The sequence below is a fragment of the Ustilaginoidea virens genome, chromosome 6, assembly GCF_000687475.1.
Source record: "Ustilaginoidea virens chromosome 6, complete sequence".
Taxonomy (NCBI): domain Eukaryota; kingdom Fungi; phylum Ascomycota; class Sordariomycetes; order Hypocreales; family Clavicipitaceae; genus Ustilaginoidea; species Ustilaginoidea virens.
The window spans coordinates 1882946-1909788 of NC_057321.1; the positions used below are offsets into that span (position 1 = coordinate 1882946).

General features: G+C 41.8%; 9 protein-coding genes across 9 annotated transcripts; 4 read left to right on the plus strand and 5 right to left on the minus strand.

The window, feature by feature from the left end:
- Positions 1-244: 244 nt before the first annotated feature.
- Positions 245-1138, minus strand: UV8b_07424 (uncharacterized protein; the record flags this gene model as incomplete). Its single annotated transcript, XM_043144921.1, has 4 exons — positions 245-299; positions 353-514; positions 618-1003; positions 1073-1138. 4 exons carry the CDS (start codon positions 1136-1138, stop codon positions 245-247), a joined length of 669 nt encoding a protein of 222 aa, XP_043000856.1.
- A 994-nt stretch (positions 1139-2132) lies between these two features.
- On the plus strand, positions 2133-3347 carry UV8b_07425 (uncharacterized protein; the record flags this gene model as incomplete). Its single annotated transcript, XM_043144922.1, has 2 exons — positions 2133-2230; positions 2381-3347. The coding sequence occupies 2 exons, from the start codon at positions 2133-2135 to the stop codon at positions 3345-3347; spliced, it is 1065 nt and encodes a 354-aa protein (XP_043000857.1).
- A 185-nt stretch (positions 3348-3532) lies between these two features.
- Positions 3533-4111, minus strand: UV8b_07426 (uncharacterized protein; the record flags this gene model as incomplete). The annotated part of the gene is made up of 2 exons (XM_043144923.1): positions 3533-3638; positions 3765-4111. 2 exons carry the CDS (start codon positions 4109-4111, stop codon positions 3533-3535), a joined length of 453 nt encoding a protein of 150 aa, XP_043000858.1.
- A 256-nt stretch (positions 4112-4367) lies between these two features.
- Positions 4368-5539, plus strand: UV8b_07427 (uncharacterized protein; the record flags this gene model as incomplete). The annotated part of the gene is made up of 2 exons (XM_043144924.1): positions 4368-4794; positions 4845-5539. 2 exons carry the CDS (start codon positions 4368-4370, stop codon positions 5537-5539), a joined length of 1122 nt encoding a protein of 373 aa, XP_043000859.1.
- Positions 5540-5971: 432 nt separating this feature from the next.
- Positions 5972-6936, plus strand: UV8b_07428 (uncharacterized protein; the record flags this gene model as incomplete). Its single annotated transcript, XM_043144925.1, has 2 exons — positions 5972-6561; positions 6870-6936. 2 exons carry the CDS (start codon positions 5972-5974, stop codon positions 6934-6936), a joined length of 657 nt encoding a protein of 218 aa, XP_043000860.1.
- Positions 6937-6992: 56 nt separating this feature from the next.
- On the minus strand, positions 6993-9626 carry UV8b_07429 (uncharacterized protein; the record flags this gene model as incomplete). Its single annotated transcript, XM_043144926.1, has 1 exon — positions 6993-9626. The coding sequence occupies one exon, from the start codon at positions 9624-9626 to the stop codon at positions 6993-6995; it is 2634 nt and encodes an 877-aa protein (XP_043000861.1).
- A 1266-nt stretch (positions 9627-10892) lies between these two features.
- Positions 10893-11769, minus strand: UV8b_07430 (uncharacterized protein; the record flags this gene model as incomplete). Its single annotated transcript, XM_043144927.1, has 2 exons — positions 10893-11611; positions 11661-11769. 2 exons carry the CDS (start codon positions 11767-11769, stop codon positions 10893-10895), a joined length of 828 nt encoding a protein of 275 aa, XP_043000862.1.
- Positions 11770-11839: 70 nt separating this feature from the next.
- UV8b_07431 (uncharacterized protein) lies at positions 11840-13014 on the plus strand (the record flags this gene model as incomplete). Its single annotated transcript, XM_043144928.1, has 6 exons — positions 11840-11899; positions 11962-12154; positions 12348-12376; positions 12571-12624; positions 12689-12848; positions 12974-13014. The coding sequence occupies 6 exons, from the start codon at positions 11840-11842 to the stop codon at positions 13012-13014; spliced, it is 537 nt and encodes a 178-aa protein (XP_043000863.1).
- Positions 13015-14249: 1235 nt separating this feature from the next.
- Positions 14250-17119, minus strand: UV8b_07432 (uncharacterized protein; the record flags this gene model as incomplete). The annotated part of the gene is made up of 3 exons (XM_043144929.1): positions 14250-14568; positions 14639-16745; positions 16810-17119. 3 exons carry the CDS (start codon positions 17117-17119, stop codon positions 14250-14252), a joined length of 2736 nt encoding a protein of 911 aa, XP_043000864.1.
- Between the last annotated feature and the right edge of the window lie 9724 nt (positions 17120-26843).

The following is a 26843-nucleotide window of genomic DNA, read 5'->3' on the forward strand; positions in this document are numbered from 1 at the left end:
TATGCTATTCAATTTACTGGTCGTAAAATTGATGTTTTTTTTTTTTTTTTTTCGGCAGCGACTCAGTAGCGTACATATTCGGACATTGCAGCGAACCTAAGCGCAACAGTGAACCTGAATCTCTCACATTCACGTGTTGTGTATGCACTCCTTAAATGGCATTTGCTAGTGAACTGCTCTATCTTTGCATTGTTATAAATACAAGATACACAATAGTCGACCAAAAGTTGCCGAAAAAGTCTGGTTATTCGTCATCGAGAATGCGACTCGCTATTCTCCCAACAAATGGCACTTCGTATCTGTAAATTGATCAGCTTTTGGGATATTGGTCGAGTATGGTCGATCTGCGTACCTGTCTAATACTTTCGCATCATTATACGCTCTCAACGTGAGCAAAGCAATAAGGACAATATCACAAAGAAAAACTAGCCAGCTAAGGAATAATGACCAAGAGATTATCAGGTGGAAAACAAGCATGGCCGTGAACAGCACCGCTGATTGCCAAGCATGGAATCTAGTCCATTATCAGATCAATTTCTTCAACAAAAACAATCCTGTGCGCGATATCATTGGTAGCACCGTGGCGTTGAATTGTGACTTTTGCAGGGTAATCTCACCGAACATAGTCGCTATTTCTCTCGACGATGAGTAGAATGATGGCACCGAGAGGCGGCAAAGCCAAATAAGCCAGGCAAGCTTCATAATCCAGCCGTAGACCTAGGCTTGTGTCAAACTCGCTGAGCTCGGCTGCTGGATGCAAGCTCGGCGCGTCAGCCCCTCTACGGACACCACCAGGCCATCCAACTGTTGATCCGTCCAGACCTGCCCATGTACGCTGCGGCTGTGGGTGCTGGAGCGGTGGCGGGCTGCGAGCATTTGCCGGCGAAAATGGTCGGCTGATAACCGCATCGTATGATTGTCGAGGAGAAAATGTGTTGCAGTCGGGCGATGTCACGCGAGAATGTTCGGGCGGCGAAGACTGGTACGGCGCGAAGTCCATAGTCTGTTAATATAATGGCACCTTTAGTGGCGGCGTGGTTCATAGAATTAATACGAAGTTGTCCACCATTACTGTGCAATATTCATAATACTTATCTTTGCCTCGAATCGTAAAGTGGCGACGCAACTCAATCACCATAGGGAGTCAAACTGCTAAGATGCCTGGTGTGAGGGGGCACTTCCGTAGGTAGGTTGTTCTGCGCTTAAAATAGAGAGTACCACGGAAGCTCACCGGAACCTGGTGTCATAGCTTCTACTACAGTATCTACATACTCTAGCTTGTTAAAGTGCACAGGGTAAAACGGAGTGTCAGCAGCCTAAGCCACGCTATATTTAGGGATCACGTAGGAAGGATTATAGAACATGCAATAGCGCTAAGCGCGAAATAGAGCCACGTACCTTCGCACATATTCTTCTATTGACAGCTAGATACTAACGTTCTCTTCTTTTTGCCCCATACATTTTTATTATTACGACGTTTGCCCGCACAATGGCCTTACAGCTTGCTTCACAGGCTATATCTATAATACATTATCATTATTACCAATAGAATACCAACAGCATTATCAACAGCACTATCAACAGCATTATTAAGTACGCCCCTTAGTAGCACATTGGCCGGCTACATCCCCTTAAATGGCTCAACACAACCCACTATTTTACACAACAGGAGCAGTACCTCAAGTTCCGCGCATTCTCAGCCCTAGACCAAGTCCCTTATCTTCGCAAGTAAATCAAGAGGTAGACTCTAGTCACCACAAAGGATAGGTATACTACAGGCCTCAATAGAAGCTCAACATTACTAAAAGTGGCATTAATCGCGATTTCCCTCCATATGTGCAAACTTTAGGTTACTACAGAAGGGATACTTTCCGTTTCGGGATTAGAGCCACTGCATGTTCGACATTGAGTCCTTCCTTGCCTGTCTACGTGTACGCTCCAGTTGTCAGGTGGACTGGGTGGCGCGCGAAGGTAGCACAGTTTTTCCCTCTTTAATAAGTGACAGGAGTACTGTACTAGACATTAGTTAGCTTAGGCCGACAATCTAGCGTAATTGATCATCACCATCCTATTGAAGTTACCAGAGGAAAGTAACGGCTATTTGTGTCATAAAAAAACCTGATTCCTTGAAAATGCCCGGTCAAGCCGATAGTGCTGCTGTATTCTTCAAAGGTGTCGCGAAACCACGGAATATGAAGTCATATCTCGATTTGATTCATGAAACGAATAAGTAAGACCTCGTTGTACATGTCATTTTCCCCGCCATACTCCTATTATTTTCATTCATTCTGCTTGCCTTTCTCTGCAAAGTGAAAGAAACAGTGCTGCCGAATATTTAGTACCGTATCTTCAGCTTTAACAATATCTAACCGAATTGCAGTTTCCCTCATTCGAATACCGCTGAAATAGAATCTGTAAAGTTGAGTTTACCAGAAGGCTTCTACATATTGGTTTGGAAAGACGAAGATGGAATTTACCCCATTGGCTATGTCCTTGACCGCGTGGTAGACAAGCTCAGGGAGGTACCTGAGCATGTGCGAGGTACGATGGAAATCAATCCAAGTGACAGAACACTGCAACTTTTTCGCTTTCCTACGGAGGGAGAGCGAACTGCAATGGCTGCAAGACTAGTAGCGTACTGGCGCGATCAACAAACCTTCAAACTACTGAAGGGATGGAGAGACGAACTCTGGCCAGTATATGGCAGAAGAGGCGAACTTCTTTTTAGCATTGAACGGGCAGCCATGGGTTTAATAGGAACGATGCGCTACGGCGCCCACATGACTGCGTATGTGGTCGAACCTTCTGCACCACATGGCCTTTTGATATGGGTGCCGAGGCGGGCAGCCGATAAATCCACATTCCCTGGTATGCTTGATAACACGGTCGCAGGCGGTTTGATGACAGACGAAGAACCCTCGGAATGCATTATTCGTGAGGCGGATGAAGAAGCTAGTCTGGCCCAAGATGTGGTACGACGCAATGCTCGGGAAGTTGGGTCCATCACATACATATACATCACGGACGAAAAGAACGTCGGCGAAGCAGGTTTCATTTACCCGGAGTGTCAATGGCTTTACGATATAGAGCTAACAGCCGGACTGGCACCAGCACCGAAGGACGGCGAAGTCGACGAGTTCTTGCTTTGCGACGTCAATCAAATCAATGAGTATCTAGCCCGTGGCGATTTTAAAAACAATTGCGCTCTCGTTATGATTGACTTCTTCATTCGCCATGGAATTATAACTAGAGAAAATGAGCCTGAAATAAGCCTTATTCAACAAAGAATGCATCGCGAGCTACCTTTTCCAGGACCACACCAGGCAGGTTGGCGGCGAGAGAGGTGACTTCGGGGAGATTCTCTTCCAGTATAAAGAATGAAATATCTAAAGACGGAGCTGATGAGCTGTGAAGGTGGCAAGATATGGTTTTTCGAGATTTGTGTATGTGAAAAGTGTGGTTCTCACCTATCCACGTCCGTATCAAGGAGGTTCGGAGATCGAAGCTGAACGTAGCAAGGGTAGTCAAATTTTCACTTCTTTATTAAAAGATAACAATTATCGACTCGCAATGGTGTGAGCTTCTTAATCGGACCTTGTAGAGACATAAGGAGACCCCCAAACGAGATGTATGCATTGCTGTAAACATACGAAATAGTATTAGCATAAGAAAAAAATTTGCGTTCCTTCCTTAATGGACTGAAGGGCTCAGGTCCAAAGAGACAAAAAAGAAAGAAAAGATGAGAGATTAGTTCGGGTGCTTACATAGTATTTCCATCGTAAGTTTCTTCAAACTTATAAATCTTGCCGTAACAGACATAGTCGTATAGGTCGGCCAATGTTGCAGGTGCATCTGCACCTTTTCCAATATCTCTCCAACCCTTGTCATCCTCTTTACTTCCATCTGGTGATAATGTTGTTGACAATACAACGTGTAAGGGATCGGAAACCGCACAGGGGAATAGTTCAGTATTAATATCAAGAAGCATGATTGTTTGTGAATCAGCCGAAGTACAAGAGATACGAGCAACACGGTCGTACTTTGACTGATCGAAATCAGTCACCGTAAAGCTTTCCTCAAAGAGTGTAGCATCACCACTATTATTAGCCATATCTTGCTAATAACTTATTAAAGTTGAGAGAGGATTGCACCACGGTCTAGGCTTGGGGAAAGGGACGATGAAAGTTTGGTTCACCCAAACAAACGGCTTGGCGCCAGGCGATGGCGCTTTATAAGCATATCCTTCAATTGAGGCATACGCCCCATCACACACATCCGAGATAAGGTAACCAATTTTCCAGGGATTTTACCCTAATAAGCCGCTCTTTTATACGTTGCGACTCAGAAAGCAAATCACAAAGGAAAACATGTCCTTCCGCAAAAGAAATGCAGTCATTCGTGATACAGCAGGTCGGACCTCAAGAAACATCGACAAAAGCTTGTCTCCAGGATTGCGCCCATCTCCCTTGGATGGCCGACTAACAACATCCACAGGCACAGCATCTCTAGATCAACTTCTAACCGGCCATTGGGGAATGCCATTAGGTAGCTCCTTGCTGATTGAAGAGCCCGGAACCACCGATTTTGGAGGTGCTGTACTACGCTATTTCGCCGCGGAAGGACTGGTTCAAGGTCACGAAGTTCATGTCTTAGGATTCGGTAATACTTGGCGACAAGAATTGCCCGGGCTATCGAATCAGGAACAAGCCAATTCGCAGGCTGAACATCTACCACCATCTAGAATGAAAATAGCTTGGAGATATGGGGCCTTGGGGAACCCGGAAACTAGACCAGGTAAAGAAAGTTCGATTCTTTTTGCGTAGATTTAGGCTCACAACCTTTAGCTGCTGAAATAACCCCTCAGTTACCGGAAATACTTAGAAGTCCTGGCTCATTCTGTCACAATTTTGAAATGTCCAAGAGGCTAGAGTCCCGGGATATACGTGGCCGACTAGTTACATACCCTTTGCACGGTATCTCGAATCACGAGTCTGCATGTCATTTCTCGAGCTTTATCACGCAGCTCAGAGTTAAATTAAATGGTTCTCCCTCAACAGTGTATCGAGTCATAGTGCCTAGTATTCTTTCGCCATCCCTTTACGCACCTGAAGCATGCAGACCACAGGAAGTCCTTCGGTTTTTACACGTTCTTCGAAGCATGCTGCGACAGTACTCTACTCGGCTCACTGCGATGGTGACATTGCCAACATCCCTCCACCCAAGAAATACTGGCATTTGCAAATGGATGGAACTCTTCTTTGATGGTGTGATTGAGCTTGTTCCTATACCTAAGCCAATGCAGCATGTCGGAAACTCGGATAGAGAAGACAAATCCCAGGGTTTAGTGCGCATTCATGCGATGCCCGTCTTTCACGACAAAGGTGGTGGTGTAGAAGGCTGTTGGACCGGAATGGATATGGCTTTTCGACTGAGCCCTTCAAGCGGTTTGCAAATATTTCCGTTTAGCCTACCCCCTATCGGCCTTCATGAGTCGACTTCATCAAAGGTCCCGTCGAATACGTTAAAACTTGAATTTTAAGAGCAGGTGTCAAAGATGGGAATATTTGCCAGGCCTCACTTGACGCATACTTCGTCTAGTGTCAAAAGCCCTTTTAAGACCCCGCCATTTAGCCCCACATTGCAACTTCCAAGGCCTCGGATTCTGAAAAAGAGTTTTCCTCCCCATTTCACTCTTTGCTGCACTACCAACGAATTGATAATCGAACGTTTGCTACAAAGCTCTAAGGTACGTGGCTCCGATTCCTTGTTCTCTAGAATACCTTTGCTTTCATGATTACATCATTGAATATCTGTCAATCCACTGAAACCTGGTGATGACACATTCATTATTTACGAAGACGACTTATGAATTGCTGCACGTCTCATCGCTATTTCGGACTTGGGAAGCTATGCCACTCTATGTACTAACTCAACACTTTAACAAGGAAAAATAAATAAATAAATAGGCTCTATGTCTACGGCACGTTGTAGCTCAGAGGAGGATCCTGATCTGATCAGAATTGCAAGAATAGCTGGACGATATCTTATTTTCGATCCCGACGCAGCTGGTAGCCTTAGGCGACATGAAAATACCAACGGAACCTTGATTGGCTCGACACCTCAGCAGCCAACGCAAAACATATTTCTGGGATTGCCAGTGGAAGTGCGTCCTGAGGAAGCAATAGCCTTAGTTCAGGAGAATAGAGCTTATATTGTAGAAGATTTAGTCGCTCACGAAACCGCGCTAGCCTCAAAGGTAGAACATGTAAGGAAACATTACATGGAGTGTTTGCAAAGAAGCAAACAAGCCGCATGTTTAGCTTTATCCGAGAGGTCTTCGGCGAAAGCGGTCAAAGTTGCTGCGCGTCACAAGCAAAGCAAGCAACATAACTTGAACACAAGCCGGAACAGCAGAATTAACGATGACAACCACGCTTTGACCGTACTTCAACGTGACCACGCAGCTAACAATGCGGGACTGCTGGCTGTAACTCCAGTGTCCAGCATACCCCTACTCGATCTTAAGGCTGGAATTACAACAACATTGGATAGTTCTCTTAAGTACACATTGTGTAAATTCCTAAAACAAAGGGGGTATTTTATGACGCCCGGTTTGCGATTTGGTTCTCGATACAGCATATATCCAGGTGATCCCCTTCGTTTTCACGCACACTTCATGGCGAATGAATACGAATGGGATGAGGAAATACCTATCCTTGACATAGTTGGGGGAGGGAGGCTAGCAACAGCAGTGAAGAAGGCTTTCTTGATAGGGGCACTACAGGCATTATATGAAAGTGAGGGCACATACCCAATTCAGGCATATAGTATTGAATGGGCTGCCATGTAACTAACTAAAGTCACCAAAGAGAGCTTTGGCTGATATGCACTCATTGGAGCCAAGACCACTCATATGAGGAGGTCATGTCAAGTTAATACGACATGTTGGGTGTGCATCAGACCATGAATATGATGAATTGAGTAGGCACCTATCAGGGTGTGTAGATGCGGCTGAAACTCAATACATCCCTGCGGCAACATACGCATTTATCAAATTTATTCCTGGCTAGCGAAACCCGGCAATCGTCGCATAGACTTAAGCAACGGCATGGCCAGACAATGATGGTGCGATTCGAACTGTGGCAAACGACACATGGTAAGAATTGGCCGGCTCCGTTATGTAAACCCCCTCCCGAACTGTCCATACGGCGACGTGTCAGAATAAGTTCTTCTAACATTGATTCCTCATCGATGGAACCGAGTCTAGTGCTGCGATTAGTTGCACCACCATCGTAATCGCCGAGAGACTCTGGTGGTAGCAGAACACGACTTCGACGAATCTGCTCCTGGCGGCGGAAGATTGACCTCGTCACAATGATATTACTTTGTAAGTGCCGGGACAAAGAGATTGCTTCTCCTCGCTCCTCGCTTGTCGAAGGGTTTAGAAGCCTAGCCAGGCTACTTGCATCCAGAACTGTGTCGCGGGACGGGCTAGTTTCACGAGTCCTGCTTATCTCCGTATTCAACTTTTGCTGGCCCTTGTCTTGTGAAAGCCAGCTCTTTCCCGTGGCTCCGTCATCGCTGGCCGTGGACGAAGCTGATATAACACTTGTGGCGTCCCAATCATCGTTCACATCCTCTGGGACATAGTCACCACTTGCGTCAGCCGAACCCCACCAGCCTCCCGACGCCCAGTACTTATATAATTCTTTATCAAGAACGTCTTCATCCTGGCTGCTGTTCAGCCTTCTGAATTCGGTCTCGACATCTACTGCTTCCATCTGCGGGGTCATACTTTCACTCAGTAATGATGATGTCTCCCCAGGCAAAAAGACACCTTTCCCGCTAGAGAGTTCATCATTGTCCGTGATCTTCTGGCGGCGTACCAACCACAGTAGCCATGCTGGTCTGGTTCTTATGTGAGCCCTGGCAAGCACCCAAAGAACTCCTGACGAAGCAGTTCGAGCGATCAATCCAGTAATGCTTAGCAGAAACTCTACTGCCATCAACCATCCCGAGCCTCTTTCTGATGCGCCCGTGCCAGTTCGACCTTTGGAGATCATTTGGGCCGCACGTTCTCGACTATATCCATTGGTTGATAATGCAGCTCCTTCCTTGATGGGAAGTAGTCCTATCGTTCCAGTTTGGTCATACAGGCAATTGATAAGGCGGAACCTGACTGCCTGTCTATTTAGCTGGTCTACTTCGCGTAGGCGTGCCTCTTCTAACCATGTGCGTTGTTGAAGATTGACGCTGCGCTCTTCATTGAGATAAACAGCTTCGCTTGCCATTGTTACCGCAGCAAATCCTGCTCGAAGGAGTGCGGTGTAGAAGTCCATATCTCTGGTTACCGGAACTTCAGCGACTGTTATATTTGCCTGCATGTTACTGTGCGCGTACGCTAATCTTTGACGCACAGTCATCGACGTCAAATTTGAGTTGGACGGTGGAGCTATGGCTGTTAATACGAGCGCCAATCCGTAAATCAAAAGGCATATGAGAATACCGGCGAGGACTAGGACGTGTGGTACATATCCAATGATGCAAACGGTTGGGAATCGTAGCAAGCTTTGTGAGGAATTATTTCCCGTTTCGAAATCGAATGCGCTCCAAGTGAGGGTACCCATAAAAAATACACCCCAGAACCCAGTATTCACCAACCTGTACCGGGACTGGGCATCAAATATTCCTAAACAGTGACTAGATAAATGAGTCATGGTGGTGAGAAACGCAACGAACAACACTTCAGGGGAAGTGTTGAGTTTGCCGAGGAGCATAGATCTTGTGATCGAATGAGCTGCCATATTCGTTGGACTTGAATCGGAGGTTAGTTGTTGAGTGGAGAATCTTCCCCATCTAAGATGGTTATTAACAACAGCATCTGCCTCTGCAAATGCTAGCGACTGTTCAAACAATGTCATTCCAGTTTCTGCCGATAACGGCCGGCCCTGGACAGCACATAATAGTGTCTCTACAAAGTGACTGAGACACAGAACCCAAAACAGCGGCCACAACATGGCTAACGATCCACGAAGTTGCTGATTGGTTGCAGCGGTGCTTGGTATCATGCCGACTGCTTCGCATGATTGGCTATCCCCCGCCCCGAGCAACAATATCGAGCTGAGTCTGTTCAGAAACGCGTAGGGTTGTGCAGAAGCCATATCGGAAGCTTTTGTTGTATTCTTCCATCCAAGGTGGCTGAAGTTTGGCGATGTTTGGCACTGGATGAACTGCAGGAGGGCAACCGCTTGCAGAGCGAGAAGCACTGAGGGCAAAAGGCGTACGAGAAGCCTTGTGTGCCAGGGGATTCGTAGTCGCCGCCTTGTGGCTGCAAGTATGTGGGTACGGTTAAGAATAATGGCCATGACTATGCAGGATACAGCCCATTTGCTGGTTACATAACTGAACACGCTCCCCAAGCCTCGGGCGCTGTCAATAGAGAGCCGTGCTATCTGGGCAGCACGATCTGTCTCTCCATTCCCCCCACCTACGGTCGAAGCAGTAGGGACAGCGTTGTCGACTTTCAGAATGTCAAAAATACTCGCGTCGGAAACCGCTTGTGCGAGAGTTTCGCCTCGGTCTGGTGCCAATTGCCTAGGCGCAGTCAACGGGTCCGAGTGTGACATGAAGGATCCTAATTTTGCGACAAAGCGAGGTCCAGCCCAGAATATATCCTCAAGAATTGTAGCATGGCGTGAAATATTATATGCCCAGGTAGTTATATTGTGCCATCTCGACGTCGCTGCTATTTGAGAGTTGCCATATTGTTGAGTTGTATGATACAGCTGTTCAGGTAGCTGCTGCTGCCTGTCCATAGTCGAATATGACGAAAGAGCTTCACGGCAAATGGTTGCTGATTATATACCATTTGTTTGTCGGTTGGGATGAGTTATGTGCCTTGAATGGCTAGATATGAAGTCAGAATAAGGACGCGGCAAGAACAGGTTGTACGTTATCCCATCAGCTCGCTAGACTTGTGGCGTATGGCTGCTGCCTCTTGATTGGCTGGGGATATCATTACCTGCTGTGATGGCCCTGAAACAGCGTAGAGTTAGTGTCAATGCACAGTATAACAAACAATCGTTTACGGAGTATTAGGAATTGAATATGATGAAGTCGGGAGTGGGGTAGATGTCAGTAGGGATCTCAGGTCTACTATATTCCGGAGGCCACTCACCAAGTCAAATATTATACTCCGTATGTTTCTTTTAGTCTGCAGGCTTCTGCTTTTCAAAACCTAATCTAGCCGAGAAATTATGTACAACATAAAACGCGAGGCAGATGATATCATGTGCGCAGCAGCAACTAATCCCGACTGGAAAATGCTCTCCGCCACACCTAATCATATATCAAATTTTCGCAGTCCCTGGCTCTTTAGCTTGTAGAAGGCACTACACTTTTCGTGACATTCAAAGTCTTATATTATAACCCGCGCGCTGCTAGGTAAGGTATGGATCATGTTAGTCAAGACGTGTATTTAAGACATTGTCGCGGAGGTTTGAGCTTTGTAGTAGCGGGATAACTCCAGATTCAGCAGAAATGCGCAGCATGTAGCCAGATAAGTCTGGATTCTATATATAATAGGGGTGGTACTTTTTAGAAAAAAAACCACAGTAACAAGTATGCTAAAAACGAATAGGCTAGGGCTTACATCGTCTGCGCTAAATGACTTCTTGAACATCATGTACAGTATCGCGCGTGAATGCATCATGATCATCAGCTGTAGGCGTAGTTGTGGCTGCGAGTTTACATATCCGCTGTCCGTAGTAGACACACCCTAAAAAACATCGGCACAGACAAATATTAGACAAAAAAAAATATATGCAGGTATATATATATATATGTATTTGTTTGTAATAGTGGTCACTGCTGCCTATGTTCGCGATACTCCGTTAGACAAGCGGAACTGCTTCACATAAAGTCTCTATTATTGTTTCATGCATGCCTTTGCAAACTGAAATCGCGCGAGCAATGAGAGATCGCCGCATAGAGGGATCGGGAAGAGACAAGCAACCTTTGTACCACAGATTCGTGACATCATTACGCTGTGTCATATAGGCCACACAACAAACCGCCAAGATGACCCAGTTCTTCGACCTCATCGGACCATGGACAATGAATGGTTCACCTGAAAGGCCACTGTCCATCACAATCGCTGCTACTCCCCCAGTGATTGTGTCGGCGCAATCGATGCCCGCATCAGCAATTGCGGCTGAGGCAACTGTGATACACCCACCCAATACCGTCATTGAATCCCAATCTTCATGTCCATCTTCCGGTATTGACTGATGTGCTAGGTCGCCTTCTATCACAGTTACTACCACATCAACACCGCTTTTTGGCCACCTCTCTGCAATAATAGCACCCCGTAAAGCTGTCTCCAAATGCATGCTCAAGTCACGCTCATTGGCATCTCTAAGGTAGCCCTTGCCTGATTTTGTGGCGAATGGGGCATATTTCACGAACGTTGAGAGAACCATGTGTGGAGAGAAAGGAGCTGACCGAGGTAGAGAACGTGGGCCATGTACAGTACAAGTCAGTTTCATGCCATACTGATCCATTTCCAGGTAAGCCGACCCGGATGCCGATGGCGTGACGCCAGTTTTTAGGTCTTGGGTTGTTGTCAGCGAATACGATGAAACGGGGTTCGAATTGCTTACACAATGGACTTGGTTTGGTATGTCCACTAAGGGATAGGGACGAGTTCTCGTCATAAGAAGGCGAGCAAGTTATGCCTGGTGGTCCATTCACTCGTCGCCGATCAGACATATTCAAAAGCCTTTCCCAATGAGGTGCTAGAGAAGAAATAAAATGAAAAGCCTGCCTTTTTCCCTGAGCTATGGTCGACGACTGCTTTGTCACAAAGATACTATTAGCTCGGCCCCTACCGAATCCTGAGGTTTGTAGACTTGGCTGGCTAATGCGTTATGAAATAGTGGAGCTGGGATAATCTTTTATTAGGATATCATTTATAATTGCAAGCGCATACCTCTCCTAACATCCACATCGCAATATTTATATAAAGTACCTACCTATTGCAAAAACTATCCTTTGTTTCCCAGATTGTACTCAATCTACGCTGCAACTATATATCCATATATTTATTATTTGGCTCTGTTGTGCAGATTACATTCCTGTCTTCGCCTCGGGATTGGTAAGTTTTTCTTTTTTTGCTAGACACCGCGGTTTGGGACACTATCGAGCAAGATACTCTTATGATGATGTACACACCACTGTTCCCGCGAACCCTGAGCGACGGACAACATGCACTACCATCTGACAGCCCCTATTAAAGCCGGATGCGACTCATCCCACATTCGTTATACCTTGCTAATATACAGTAACAGAGTTGAATCTTAACGTTCCTAGTAGTAAGGTAAGCCTTTTTATTTTTGGCCTACTACGTCTTCCTATTATGATGAGAATCCTTTCTATCCAGTTCTGCTACTGAATTATCATGTTGACCCTCACATACCATACCAAGATCTCTGAAACCTTTTAGAAGAGCATAGAAGAATTCATACTCGATTAACGCTATTTTATTCTCACTAACACCCCGGATTTTAACAGATTAATACTAGATCGATGCTTCCGACGACGGCGGCATCCATGAGTGAGCAGGAGGTACGATGAATACATGATTTCCCACAATAAGCCTGGGAGACGAGAGAAAGAATGATGACGCAAGTTCTATCCATTCAACTATTTCATCATTTCCAAGTCATCCTCCCAGACTCTAGGTCTCTCGGTGAAACTAATGACGAGTTGTGGAGTTGCAATATTGGCATCATTTGACTTTGTGTCTAACCCGACGAAAGACTCGTTCTGGGTCAGGGTCGGGCAGACCGGTAAGGATGACTGAGTAAACTGGCTTGTCTGACTTCAATTATCGTCTTTTAAGCGCATCATTATATAATATAATATTGATCGCAATTTTAAGAACTCCTGATTGCTGACATACTATACTTGACAGCTTCACCTACATTATATGTAACGTATATGTTAGATCAATAAATGAACGGTATATTGAATATAGATTAGTAAAAGCTGTGAGATGATCAAAAGGAACATTAATTTCTATATTTTCGTAAAATGCGGATGATCGGACTTCACCACCGTGATTTGAAGCCCGCCGCCTCACTCCCATCCCTTTGGCTGTGTTAAGGTGCAGCTTTTGTATCGGACCCACTCTTTGCTAAATACCTACAAGGTACCCTCTTGGCAACTGGCCTAGTCACCAAACCTTTATCACTAAAATCCTTATACTAGGGAATTCTGGCATTTTTAATAGAGCTAATAAGTGACATCTTAAGAGTCAGTAATAACGCCTTTCTATCTGCCCTTATCACTGCTAAGTTTGACAGCCTAATATTGTGGGAATAGCCTCACAGCGCTATATGCCTGGCCCTATAGGTGCGATAAGTGCGATGTAGCTCTTTGTAAATCTGGAAATTGCCGGTACTTATACTACTCTACTATTTACTAGTCTGCTAATGTACCCTTTAATTTACGGTTTTCTATTGGCTAATACCCTCCCTGGTCCGTTACAAAAGCTGCACCTTAACACAGCCAAAGGGATAGTATATTTCAGAACAAGCCACCTTACTATGATTAGCCGCGCGCGCCCAGGATAGCGAAAAGCAAAGTCCTCCCGTCCCTAATTAGATAGAAAGATAAACTCTACCTCAGGTTTCGACTTTAGCTAGAATCAGGGGCTCACGACTCCTAGAGTCTCTGTCGCTGATAGCATTGTCGAAAAAGAAGTCACTTATTACTAAGTATATCAGAAATCAAATGATGCGTATATATGCATCGTGGCAAATATCATCTAGGATGCTGTGCTTTCTTCAACTTGTCCCTCCCGAATTATTTGCTGACGTACTGGGCTATTTAGCTATTAAATAGTTCCCTAGCGTAATTATATAATAATTATAATCTTAGTAGTTGACCATTATAGCATAATGAATATAAGCTGGTACGTGGTTGAATAGACAATATTTCACGCTCGCCCGAATAGGTGGTTGCTTCGAGACAATCGGATTAATAAATTACTAGTAGACAAAAATGTAAAGCATAGCTAGCTAAGTGGACTATTATTGCTGTTATTTTTTGTATTTTTTACAGCTGATTACAGTGGGCCAGTGTTGTAATTTTCACTATAATTAATTATTTAAAGCATCTATAATGGGTCGAGCTTGTTTTTTTTTAGAAGTGCTGAGTATTTCCTAATGACCATCTCTCACGCGTGATTAACTATAATAATTATGGCGCCCGCCCGTGTAGGAGGGTGGTGGTGGAGGTATTCCTACACCAAACCCCGGGCCGCCAGGATGCGGTGGACGCCAGACAGGGTATGATGAAGCTTGTCTACCACCACCACGAGACCTGTGTTCCTGCCTATAATAGCCAGAACCCCTACCATACCTTATTTCACGATTTCCTCCCGTTATGACTTTGCCTCTCATAATTTCCATGTCACTTGGGGTAAGCGTCGGGCTTGGCAAAATAGCCCCTCGAAGCAGCACTGATCTGTGAATTTGGTGTGACCGTGGCATGTCGAAGTAAACACTATAATATATTATCATTGAATCAAAATATTAGCATTGATCTTCTTCTATCGCCACGGGCGCTTTCTTACCTGACAGAGTGGTCGTAATCCAGATCTGGCATAGCACCTCTCCCTAATGGGTAAGATAATGCCCCATGAGGCACGTAGCCATCCTGCTTTTCGATTTTCCCAGATAGGCCGCCACTGGCTTTAGAATCCAACTTGAATCGTAAAAATCCTTGTCGCTTTGAATAAAACTTGGTCAGGATGTCATCATAAAGACTCTCGTTATTATCCGAAAGAATGAGAACATCTCGTCCAGGAGCATTTCGTGCAGCCTCGGCTGGAGTAAGAAGTGGGTATTTGCTTTGTACTGCAGTCAACAGACGAGACATGTCAATAAAAGGTAGCAATGCAACTCCTTGCCAGGACATTTTTTTGCCGTTAAGGTCGATCTCGAACTCCTCTGGGTAGAAATCGATAATTTCGCTATCGTTTTCCGTCATGAGAGGGTGAAAGACTTCAGGTAGAGCATGCCGTGATGCCGACGGTAAGACACTCATCAATTGCTCGAATGGTTTAGATATTCGACCCTTTTCGAAGCATATTTCCATGCTCGCGAGATCCTTGAAGTCTGCAGCAAAGGGTGCATAATGATATGGGTAGAACCATTCCCAAGAAGGGCATCCTTGGAAATAGTAAAGAAGCACCCAGGCTAATCCTTCCACATAGGCCCTTGCTACCTCGTGTCGGAAGTTAAAATCACTGGCCGGGCGATGAAATTTCTGTTCGTAATACCGGTCGGCATATCCGTCCTCCCAAAGCCTCACGGTATCTACTGGGACTGCTGGTATAGTAATAGACCCTGATGGTTTGGTCGCCTGTTCAGGGCCAGAAGACACATCTACTTCTGTTGTAATAACCAAATCGTCTTCTGCTTTCCGCTTCCCGAGGAGTGCTGGTACCATATCGCCGCCACGCTCTGTGTCGCTGCCAGTTCGTAGCTGCTCTTTTATAGCACTTGCAGCGCTTCTATTTGCAACATTTGCGCTTTGAGCGCTGGTTCTATTGACGACCATATCGTGAGTAATAGCCCGAGGTGGCGCCTTTGGGAACTTCGCGATTGGATGAAGTGACAGGCCTTGAGATGGGTTTTGGTAGCCAACTTTGTAATCGTCACCATTCGCCCGACAAATAGCTCCCTGAGGTCGATTCTCATGTTGTAACTTTCTTCGCTTTGCATTTGCCTCTCGACGTTCTTCCTGTTCCTTTCGACGTCTAAAGATAGCGTCTTCTTGTTTTGATAGGCTATCCAGAATGCGTTGAGCTTTCTCAAGGTCTATGTGACCGTCTTTCGTCACATAACCTCCCATTGTGGGCAGATTAGTCCTCCAAATAGTCGTCAGCGTGTCAATACCATGCTCCCGAATTTCCAATGCGGGTAGATGAGGCAAAAAATCATTTCCCACGAAGCAACACAAGAAAACCCAATCATCGATTGCTCTCTCCAAGTCAAATCGAAAAGGCAGTCCTGGAACGGCCAATTCCACCGCAAGATACTCTCGCAAAATTGAGACATGTAACCAGATAAATGGTTTTGGTGTTAAATTACTGGAAGTGGCATCGGTGTCAGCCTTCTCTTCCTTTGCTTCGCCGCGACAATTCCGGGCCTCATGCCCCTTTTGTCCGCAGAGCTGGCACATTTTGCTTTTTCCGTCTTGAAAGAAGACATCCTCTCGGAGAACTCGGAAGTGAGGTTCATGTGTCGCCAGACCCAGCATGATGAGATCAGCATCAAGGCCATAAATAACATGCCGAGTATTTGGGTCATAGTCAGGGCTCGCCCTTTGCGATCGGATGAAACTCATGATCTTATGTTCACCCTCACCAGGAACTGTGGCATCGGAAATGAGAATTTTCATCTTGGCCCAGGCTGGATCGGTGTTTAGTTTATATCTGCACCAATAACGCAGGCTGGTGGCTAGAATATCCATGAATGGTGTCCCTGGTGTTATGGAATTGTTATCGAATGCCTTCTTCGCCTGTCCAGTATGTTCTGGCGGCAGGAGCCCACCATTCTGTTTCTTGATAAGTTTTAGGAATTCGACTTTATTTTCTTCTTTTTCCTTCGCCTCTTGTGCCGATCGAAATCGCCGGGATCGTTGTTGATTCATTTTTGCACGAGGCGCAACGCCGTCTTGCAGGTGATGGAGCATCAGCGTACTTTGTTACATTTGGCTATGCATAAGATTATAGCTTACCGACGGCTATCATGAGAAGCTTTCGAGGCCTGACCATGTTTACTACACGGTCGGTATAGTTGAAGATTTCGAGCATCATTGCCTCCTCATCTTGGGGGGCTGGCTTATCCTCAGGATGCGCACAAGGGTGGACAATGCCATTCATATCAAGATATAGGTTATCAAATTCCTCTCCGTTCGGGTTTCGCCTCGTCGTGTCAACAGGCAAAACTGAGCCATCTGGCATCACTACTGGCTGGTCTTCGACCACTGGTGAGATGATCTTTGGATACTTGCTTGAAAGCCATCGAAACGCAGCCGGAATACCCATATCGTCAGCGATCAACTCATGCCTCGAGTGATGGACCGTGCGGATCGAACTTGATATAGAGATGCAACTACCACGAAGGTTATTTCGAAGCAGGACATGAATTTACCACGTAAGAGTGGTGAAAATTCATTTGAAAGGTGACTGGAATCTCATATGATACTATCTTCTAAATACTTATAAGAGGTAAGCAACTCTTCCGATATATTGCGGATCCACTCTAACCATATTATCTTAACAAAAAAAAAATCATTTAAAACTTATATAAGTTATATATATAATATATATTATATATTATATTCTATTTTTATTTATGATATTAAAGATAATAACTACATCTCTATAGTAAAGTATAGTATAATATTAATTTTTTTTCCAATTTATTTGCATTTAACTACTAATATAAACTTATTTGAAGATATTAGAAAGCTAAATAAATTACTTATATTATTACCTTCTATCTGCTTATAAGATATAATTAAAATAATTTAAATTATAAATTTAAATAGAATATGTATATATATATATATATATACGCACTCTTCCCAAGCAATACCGCCAGATATGGTCCTGAGCGGTTGCGCACCCTACTCTCCCACGCACCGGATACCCGCCGCCCCTACTATAGGGCGACACACTATAGAAACTAAGAACGCAGAAAAGGTTTTCCTCCCGGTCGCCGGGTTTTTCCTTTCCGAATTACCCTAAAGAAGTACTAGATAGGTTATTTAGCTTCAAATAGCCTCTAGCGTAATTTAATAATAATAATATATGTATATATATATATATATATAGCTCCTACTACCTTTTCGGGGCCTTCTCCCCTTGCCCCCGGGCCAAAAAAACTCTTAGCAATATAGTAATATCTTTCCAGACGCGGGCTTAACGTTTTAGTGCTAGGACTTTTCTTTCTTTAAGGTCTAATATCTTTTAGGTTACCCCGGGGGCACTAAGCCCCCCTACCGTTGCTACTGCTACTACTATCGCCCTCTCCCGACCTTAAAAGGAAGACGCTTATTTAGCTCTTTACTAAAGGGTCTTATAATTATCCACCTAGAAATAACAACTATTAGCCGGCAAACCGCACTGCATACAATTCGGAAACGCACCTCCCCCCCTCCGGCTAATATCGCCTATACATCTAATAGTTCTTAGATTAGGACTCTATTTTCTAGGGTCTATTCTAGCTGCACATACGTTTTATCCGTAAGGGCATATAGGTAATATACCGTGCTGGTCCCTACTTATATTAGCTTTATCTTAGAGCAGGCGTGATCCGGTCTATATTGGGTCCTCCGACTGAGTCAAGCAAGGCTTACAAGGCTAGGCGTATAGCTCCTTGGGTTATTATATAAAGGTTAGCTGCGGCCCTATTACGCGCAAGACTCATACTCACCTCTTTATCTAATATAACGGATCTCTTAAGCATCTTAGTATTATTATTATTATTATTATCATTGCTATTACTATTGATATTATTATTACTGCTGCTGTTATTGCTATAGCCGCTAATAGGATTAGCATCGGCCCTATAATGCAATAAAGGGAATATTATATACCTAGTAAATGGCTCTATAGAGGAAAAGAAGAAAAAAAGAAAAAACTCTAAGCCGGGGGGCATCGCAGACCCTTATACTAATATAGTGTCTAAGGCTACCTGCTTTAACTCTTAAAATTAGCTCACTTTCTCCCTAAAACTATAAACTAATATAGCCTAAGACGCGCCTGGGCCCCTATAGGCACGCGTCTGACGGGTATATACCTATTATAAGTATGCCGCTAGCCCTACCCCTTTAGCCTTATTTTCCCCTTACTTTACGTTCGATAGAATACCGGCCTAGGCCTAATGCCCTAGAAATTCCCACTCACACTCTTCCTAAGTAATTCCGCTAGATATAGTCCTAAGCGGTTGCATATACTACCCTCTTACGCACTAGATACCCGCTGCTCTTGCTGCAGGGCGATATATAATGGAAATTAAAAACATAAGAAGGGTTTTCCTCCCGGACCGCTAGGTTTTTCCCTTCTAAATCATTCTAAAGTGTTAAAGAGTCGGGCTACGCCCGTCTCATACTAAGGGCAGCTCCCCGTGCGCGGGGCCAAAGGGGATATAGGTGTCAATTATACTAAGTATAGTAACTTAGTACAATACATACTCTTTTGTTTAGCCTAATTGTCGGAATCGCTGTCGCAAGGTGCCCAATTAGGCACATTACGACAGATGTACCGCGCATACTGCTGCGCACGATGTGGTCACTTCTGCCCCTTTACCCCTGAGCCCGGTAGGGCACGCGGGCAGCCCGGCCCGACTGCGCCGATGCACGTGACAACAGCACACGCACAAAAAGGCCACATCGTGTAATTATCCTCTTTTGCTTCCTTTCCTCTTTCTTAGATAGTCATAATCAAAGAAGTAATTATATCTTTGACCTATGACCCTACGGTACACAATACCACGCGCGCGACCCTACGTGCAACTGGGTACCCCTTAGTGAAACCAATACTAATCAGTGAAGTTGAAGTTCACTTTACAGATTAGCTAGGACAACAAGAAGAGACGATTTAAAAAGATCGTGCTAATAAGGAATGTGATTTAGCCTAATTCAGTCAAAACGGCTTATATATTACAGACTAAGGGATAAGCTAATTGTGTCTAACCTTCCCTACTTATCTATCACGAGGAATAATCGCTAAACATCATACTGATTAATTGTGTCAGTCAGTAATGATTGCTGAATATCACAATATCTTTGGTTGTGCCGGGAACTATAGAACGCCAAATCTATCGTGATACTATTAGCAGGCATAAAACGCAGGTTTTTACGCAAGTGACTCTAAACCGCAATAATATCTACGGTAAAGGACCTATTTACCGATATATAGTTAAATAAGCAAACGGAATGCCTATAATACCCTGCCCGACTATTGCTTCCTTCTTTACTTCCTTCCTTCCTTCTTTCTATTAATTACTTTCTTCTTTCTTCTATTAATTATATTCCTTCCTTCCTTCCTTTATCAATTTACTATCTTCTTTTATTAATTACTTTTTTTTAATACCTATACTAAACGCTCACTATCTCTCTGCCTTTTCCGCCTAATCCTTACCCCTATTAACATTATAATAGAAGCACTACTACCGGAAAAGCTTAAGCCTTTCGCTAAGATCATTATAAAAGACTAAATCGATTCGATAGACTAAGTTAACCCTATAAATACTATAAACAAATAGTTATACAATCGTATCGCCTACCTTATTAATAGTTACACAATAGGCGATGAAAAGGATAATAATCTATAGAAATAATTCCGTAAGGATTATAATAAGTGGACCAAAGAGATATTTAGCCGTATTAACAAACGGCTCCTATAAGAATTCCGAATAACCCTATAGGAACATAGGGTGTATATTAGAAGCATAGGATTATTAACAATTAAGACCCTTCTCGACTGTATATAATAAGAATATATACCTAAATAGCCTCAAGAAGAAATAGACCTCTAACTTGCACGCAAGACCTTTATATCCCGGTTAAACCTAGATAGGGAATAATTAATCCCTACGGCTTATACCGAACGGGAGATATAAATAAACCAGGATGCCCCCTCTATTATAAGCTTAAGGAATTCACTTCCTACTACAATTGTTCGAATACCCTTATAGATACCGTTATAAATACCCTTATGAATACCCTCGCGATTACCCTTGCGAAAACCTTTATAAGCCCCTTCGACCCCTAGGGACTTTATAATACTAATAGTATAATAACCCCTTATCCCTCTATCTATATTAAAGAAGGCCCCTATTCCTACTAAAGAAGAAAGGGGCCGGCTGCTATAATAAAAAGGGAAAGCGCCTATTTACAATAGGCCGCTATTTAAGATAGGAGAAAGCTCCCGAAAATAATAACAGCATATAACGGACGATGACTATAGCCCGACCGACTAGATACTTTACCCTAGGGGTTATACCCCTAGCCGGGCTAGCCGAGGCGGCTATCCTAATACCCCTCGGAATTATAATATGCCTATAAGAGCTAGAGGTCAAGTTATAAGACCCGATAATATGCTCCCCTTAATAAAGGGACCCGATGGTAATACGCTCGAAGTTATAAAGGACTAGCCCTAGGGCGACTGCAAATAGGCGTTAATAATATATATTAAATAGACTAAAGAGGAAAGAAAAGGATCCAAATAGGAACCTTCTATCTAGTCTATTTATATCCCGATCATAATACGTATCGGAGTCCTAGTATAGTCCCGTGACTCTATCTATTACCCTTCTTAGGCTAGATGCAAATACAGCCCGAGTCTTAGCCATATTATAGCGCGGGCGTAGCCCGAGCCTATAATATACCCCCCTCCTCCTCCTCAGAGTTAGAAGAATAAACTATCCGAAATTATCCCCTTTATATATCGCCCCCTAATTAAGACCTCTTATAGCCTTCGAAAATAACCTTAATTAGATATATAGGATAACAATCAGGCGCATAGATATGCCAATATATAACCGATATGAATATAGTATAGACTAGAGTCGGTATACTTTAGGCAGACGTAATAGAATCTTATCGAAGCCGGTTGTAATGCTATTAGCTAAAAGGAACCGTATTGCAACTATCGCAGAGTAGAAAAATTTTATCGCTAGCCGTTAGTTAAGAATCTATCTACACTAAGGCTTCTTTTTTTATTTATTTCTCTTTTATACTTTTTCCTCTCTCTTTCCATCCCTATGCCTACTATTATCGAGGCTATTATTCCTAGTAGTAAGTCTATAGTATTACTACTATCGTAAGAATCATCCCTACTAATAGAGTTACGCTATCGAAAGTTCTTAAATCGTTTATATCGGGTCTATATAGTAAATCGTCTAGTACTAATAGGTATTTAGGTCCCCCCCCCGTTTGCTATTACATCGGATTTATCGCTATATCGTCTAAAAGACTAATAGATAGGAATATACCTATCGCCTAAGGCCCTCTTATAACCCTATTAGGTCTATCCCTAGTATCTACTAGAGACCTTAGAAGTACTAGGCGTAGAGGAGGTTCCTAGCTAAAAATGCTATTATAGCCGCTATAGTCTATACCCTCCTTAAAATAATTGCGTATTTCCCCCTTTAGCTCTAAGCTTATTATTATTTCTAATAATAATAAAAGTTTAGTAGAGCCCTTATTGTCTAATATAAAGGCCCTATCGTCCCCTTTATATTCTCCCGCCCCTTTTTATATAAGAGTCTTATTATCGATAGGGGTAATATTAATAAAAACTTCTTCTTTAACGGCTATTATACCTAAAACCCTATCTAGAGCACTATTAGCTCCCTCCTCGTCTATATTTATACCCTAGATACCTTTATGCGTAAGGAAAATACCGCCTTTACCTACTATTAAATCGTTATATTAGTAGTTACGAAAGAAGTATACTATAAAAGAGTTCTTTATCTAAAGGGATTCTAAGGGATTAAGTACTAATAATATTAAGGAGGTAGAGTATACCTATATTACCTATATATAGTATATTATAGACACTAGAGAATATATCGTCTATATATAGTCCGATCGCTCCTAGGCTTATATTTAATACTATTAGAAATATAAGATATACATCTAATGCGAGTATATAATATCGATAAACCCCTAACTATAGTAGGTAATAAAGCGTATCGTCTATATAGTATAAAAGAAATAAAGTATTGAGGAGGCCGCCTATCTAAAGGTAGGAGATATCTTAGGCCGAAAGGCCTGTCTTCGCCTTAAGTTTAATACGCTATATCATTAATAGGATAAACTATAGGCTATAGCGTAAGAGTATATTATAATGGCCCTTTCCGCATATACCCCGGCTATTAATATCGGTAGGTCGACTCCTATTATGCTTATAACGATTATTATTCCTTCTGCCTTATCTATTAGGTCCTAATAAGCTAGCAGCAACTCTATAGCTTTTATTATATAACTACTCGCAAAATAATAATAAGATATATAGATTATAGTAAAGGCGATAACTAGCTTCGCATATTAGGTTACCCCCGTTATACCTATACTTTATACTCTGCCTACTTCCCTTTAAATAGTATCCTCTCTATATGCCGGTATAGCCTTACTTTAGGCCCCTATACCGATAACCGCGCTATAAGCTAAGACCGGTTCTATTACTACCAGCCTAGCATTATAAGTATATCCCCCTAGACCTATTATGCCCTATTATAAATACCCGAGCTATATTATGCCTAATTAATATTTACTAATTATACCGCTAATACCGCTACTACCTTTCCTACCCTATTATCCTATAGTCCCTCCTCTTCCCCTATATGCCTCCCTACCAAATCCTATAGGGAGGCAAAAGAATGCCAATAAGAGTAAGGGTAGTAAAGGCAGTAGGAATTAAGAAATATAGGAGCGGGGCTAAAGTTACTAAAAAATAAAAGATAAACGCTAAAACTTATTAGATTGCTTTACTAAAAACGAAAAGGATTAGTTTTTTTTTTTTTTTTTATATTATTAGACGATATTAAGGTTATAAGTCCGAAATCCGATTCTAAGGCTATATAAGTCTATTATGCGTCCGAATATCCCCCTATTTAGCCTTAAATGCCTTTTATATTATTATTTCTAAGAAGTTCTCTAGGGGTTCCTATATAGGTAAATCGTATCCTTTCTATTTAATAAGTATATTATAATTCCGCCCCCGATTTTAGGCATTCTTTATAGCGAAAATCTTTTTTATTTTATATTCTTTATATAGCTAATTAGAATCCTAAGGTAGTATAAATAGGGGACTAGGTTATATATTAATTACCTCCTAATTTAATAGTAGGTTAGAAACTACTTATTCGATTAGATTAATATAGAAAACTAGGTAAATACCTTATAGGATATTAAATCGAATATTAAGCGGAGATAGTATAACTATAACTATATACTTTGCTAAAACCTAATTAAGCTTCTTATAAGGCCGGTTTATCTTAATATTGCGTAAGGTAAGCTATACCTAATCCCCGATTTAAAAATATTTTGCTAAATAGCGCAAATAGTTAGTTACGTCCTATTACTACTACTATATAAAAGTAATAGCGGCCTAGGCTACTTCCTATCCCTTATAGAGGGTGGCTAAAAATAAGGCGGCCTGCCCTTTTAGGGTTATTAAACTTAATATTATATCTAGAGGCGATATAACTATTAGAATATTAAATCTATTAAAGAGCCGATTAAGACTAAAACCGGTTACTAATAATATCCAGTTATTCAATACTAATTAGCACGCTATAAGGTATTTTAGCTAATTATATTAGTTAAAGGAGACTATAATATATAAAATAGCCTAGACCTTTTAGTTTATCCGTTCTATACCGCTATTAGTCTAGGGATAATATATAATTAAAAGGAGTTATTTAATCCCAACTAAATTATAAAGTATAGTCTAAAATTATCCTACCTAATTAGATCTTTAGTTGCTAATAATTTCGTTAGGGAACCTATAGAAACGCTATTAGTATTATTAGAACTATTTTATATAATCTTCCGCTTTTATAGAGTATATTACCTTAAGCTAGATATATTTCGATAGGCAATTAATAATAACTATAAGGAATCGTAGATCGGATGCATTATATATAAAAAGATCTATTATAAAGTCAATAGAAATCTATAATTAAAATCGGTCTAAAATAGGTAATAGCTATAGTAGGCCCTAGCGCAATTATCGGCTCTTATATGCCCTATAGCATTAGTAATTCCGGATATATCTTGCTACCGCTAAAGATATATTATCGAAGTAGTAGTCTTAATATAATAACTAGAATATAGTATTCTTCCCTAGATAGCCTATAGTAGGTGATTTATAGTATCGCTATATAACTATAGTAGTTAGGGGTTTAAAAGAAGGGAGCTATATCCGCCCTTAGTAGAGAAGCATACTATAGGCATTTAGGGTGTAATTTATAATCTATTCCCTTATTAAAGCCTTAGTTAGAAAGCATCTTTTGCCTTTCGCTACTACTACCTAGTATATCCTATATATTTTATCCTTAGCTATAGTATAATCCTAAAGTGCCTAAAGGTAGAAGTTAGCGAAAATATATAAGCTATTAGGTAAGCTAAATCCTAAAAGTATAATTATAGGAACCAATTTAATAGTTAAATTTAGGTAGAGTATTAAAATCGATAGTAGTTTTAAGATCTAGCTAATCCTTAGTATTATACCGCTAGCTTCTTATTCCTATCGAGATAGTATATTAGGGTATTAAGCCTACAACCCTAGCTTATACTAAAAATAGAAATTAAAGAGCGCTAGTATTTCGGCCTATTTAGCCTACTATTCTAATATCTTATAGGGTTAAATAAAATACTCTAGATTCTTATAGTCTATAAGAATAGTAAATAGAGAGGCTACTAATTAGAGTTTAGCTAATTATACTTTAAGATAAAAGATAATAGTAAAAAGCTCTTTATTATAAATTATATAGTTTTATTCGGCATCTATTAGGCATATAGAATAGTATATAATAGGATAAAAGACTTTATCCTCCCTAATTTAAGAGAGGTAGCTACTAAAAGCAGTACTAAAGCTATCTACTTTAAGAATCATCTCCTTATTAAAGTCCTATTAAGTAAGAACCGGGTATAAGATAAAGTAATACTTAAGCGCCTAGAATATCTCTTCTTCCTTATCTAACTATTAAAAGGGAACCCCCTTCTTTATTAATTTAACTAAAAGTTCGGCGAATCGGGAGAAATTAAGGATAAAATTATAATAAAAATTTGTAAAGCTAAAGAAGCTTTAGACCCCCTTTAGTTTTATAAGGGCTTCCTAATTCTAAATAGTCTTAATCTTTTTAGGGTCTAAGTAGATCTCTTTTCCTACTATTATAATATAACCTAGATATTAGACCTTTATTATAGTAAAATCATACTTCTCTAAGTCTAGGTTAAGACTGGCATCTTAAAGTCATTAGAGTATATCCTTAATGCGTTTTATATAATCCTCCCTTAATCCTAAGGTATAAATAAAGATATTATTAAGGTATATAATCGCAAAATCCCTAAGTATATTTCCTAAGGCCCTATTAATATATTATTAGAATATTATGGGGGCTCTAATAAGGCTAAAAGGTATAATAAGCCACTTAAAAAGGCCGAATCGCATACAGAATACAGTAAGGTATTTATCGCCTTCTATAATATAGATTTTATAAAATACTACGTATATATCGACTTTAGTAAATTATTTCGCCTAGGATAAAGATCGTAAGGTCTCCTTAATAAATAAAAAGGGGTATCGGTCTTAGGCTATAACTTTATTTAAGGCTTAATAATTTATATAAAAATACCACCCTTTATTCCCTTTTCTCGCTAAGAGGACTAAAGCTACCGCTAATAAGGAACTCGCCTAAATCTATTTCTTATCTATAAGGTTAATTACCTATCTCTAAACCTTAAGAAGCTAATCCTATAGTATATTATATAATAGGCCCTAAAGTAGGTCTAGTATGCTTCTATCTAAGGCCTTCTTAAGCCGAATATAATAGTCTAATATACCTTAGTATAAAAAAACTTTCGCGATTTCGCCCGCACCTAGGTAGCGGCATAGAACCGCCTCTAAAATCAATTCTGATAATCCTAATCGCTTCCTCTCGTCCGTTTACCCCCCTCGCCTATAGCGCATCGCGTCTAGGGAGTAGGCGCGGCGGGCGCGAACAAAGTAATAGATATCGATAGAGGGAATA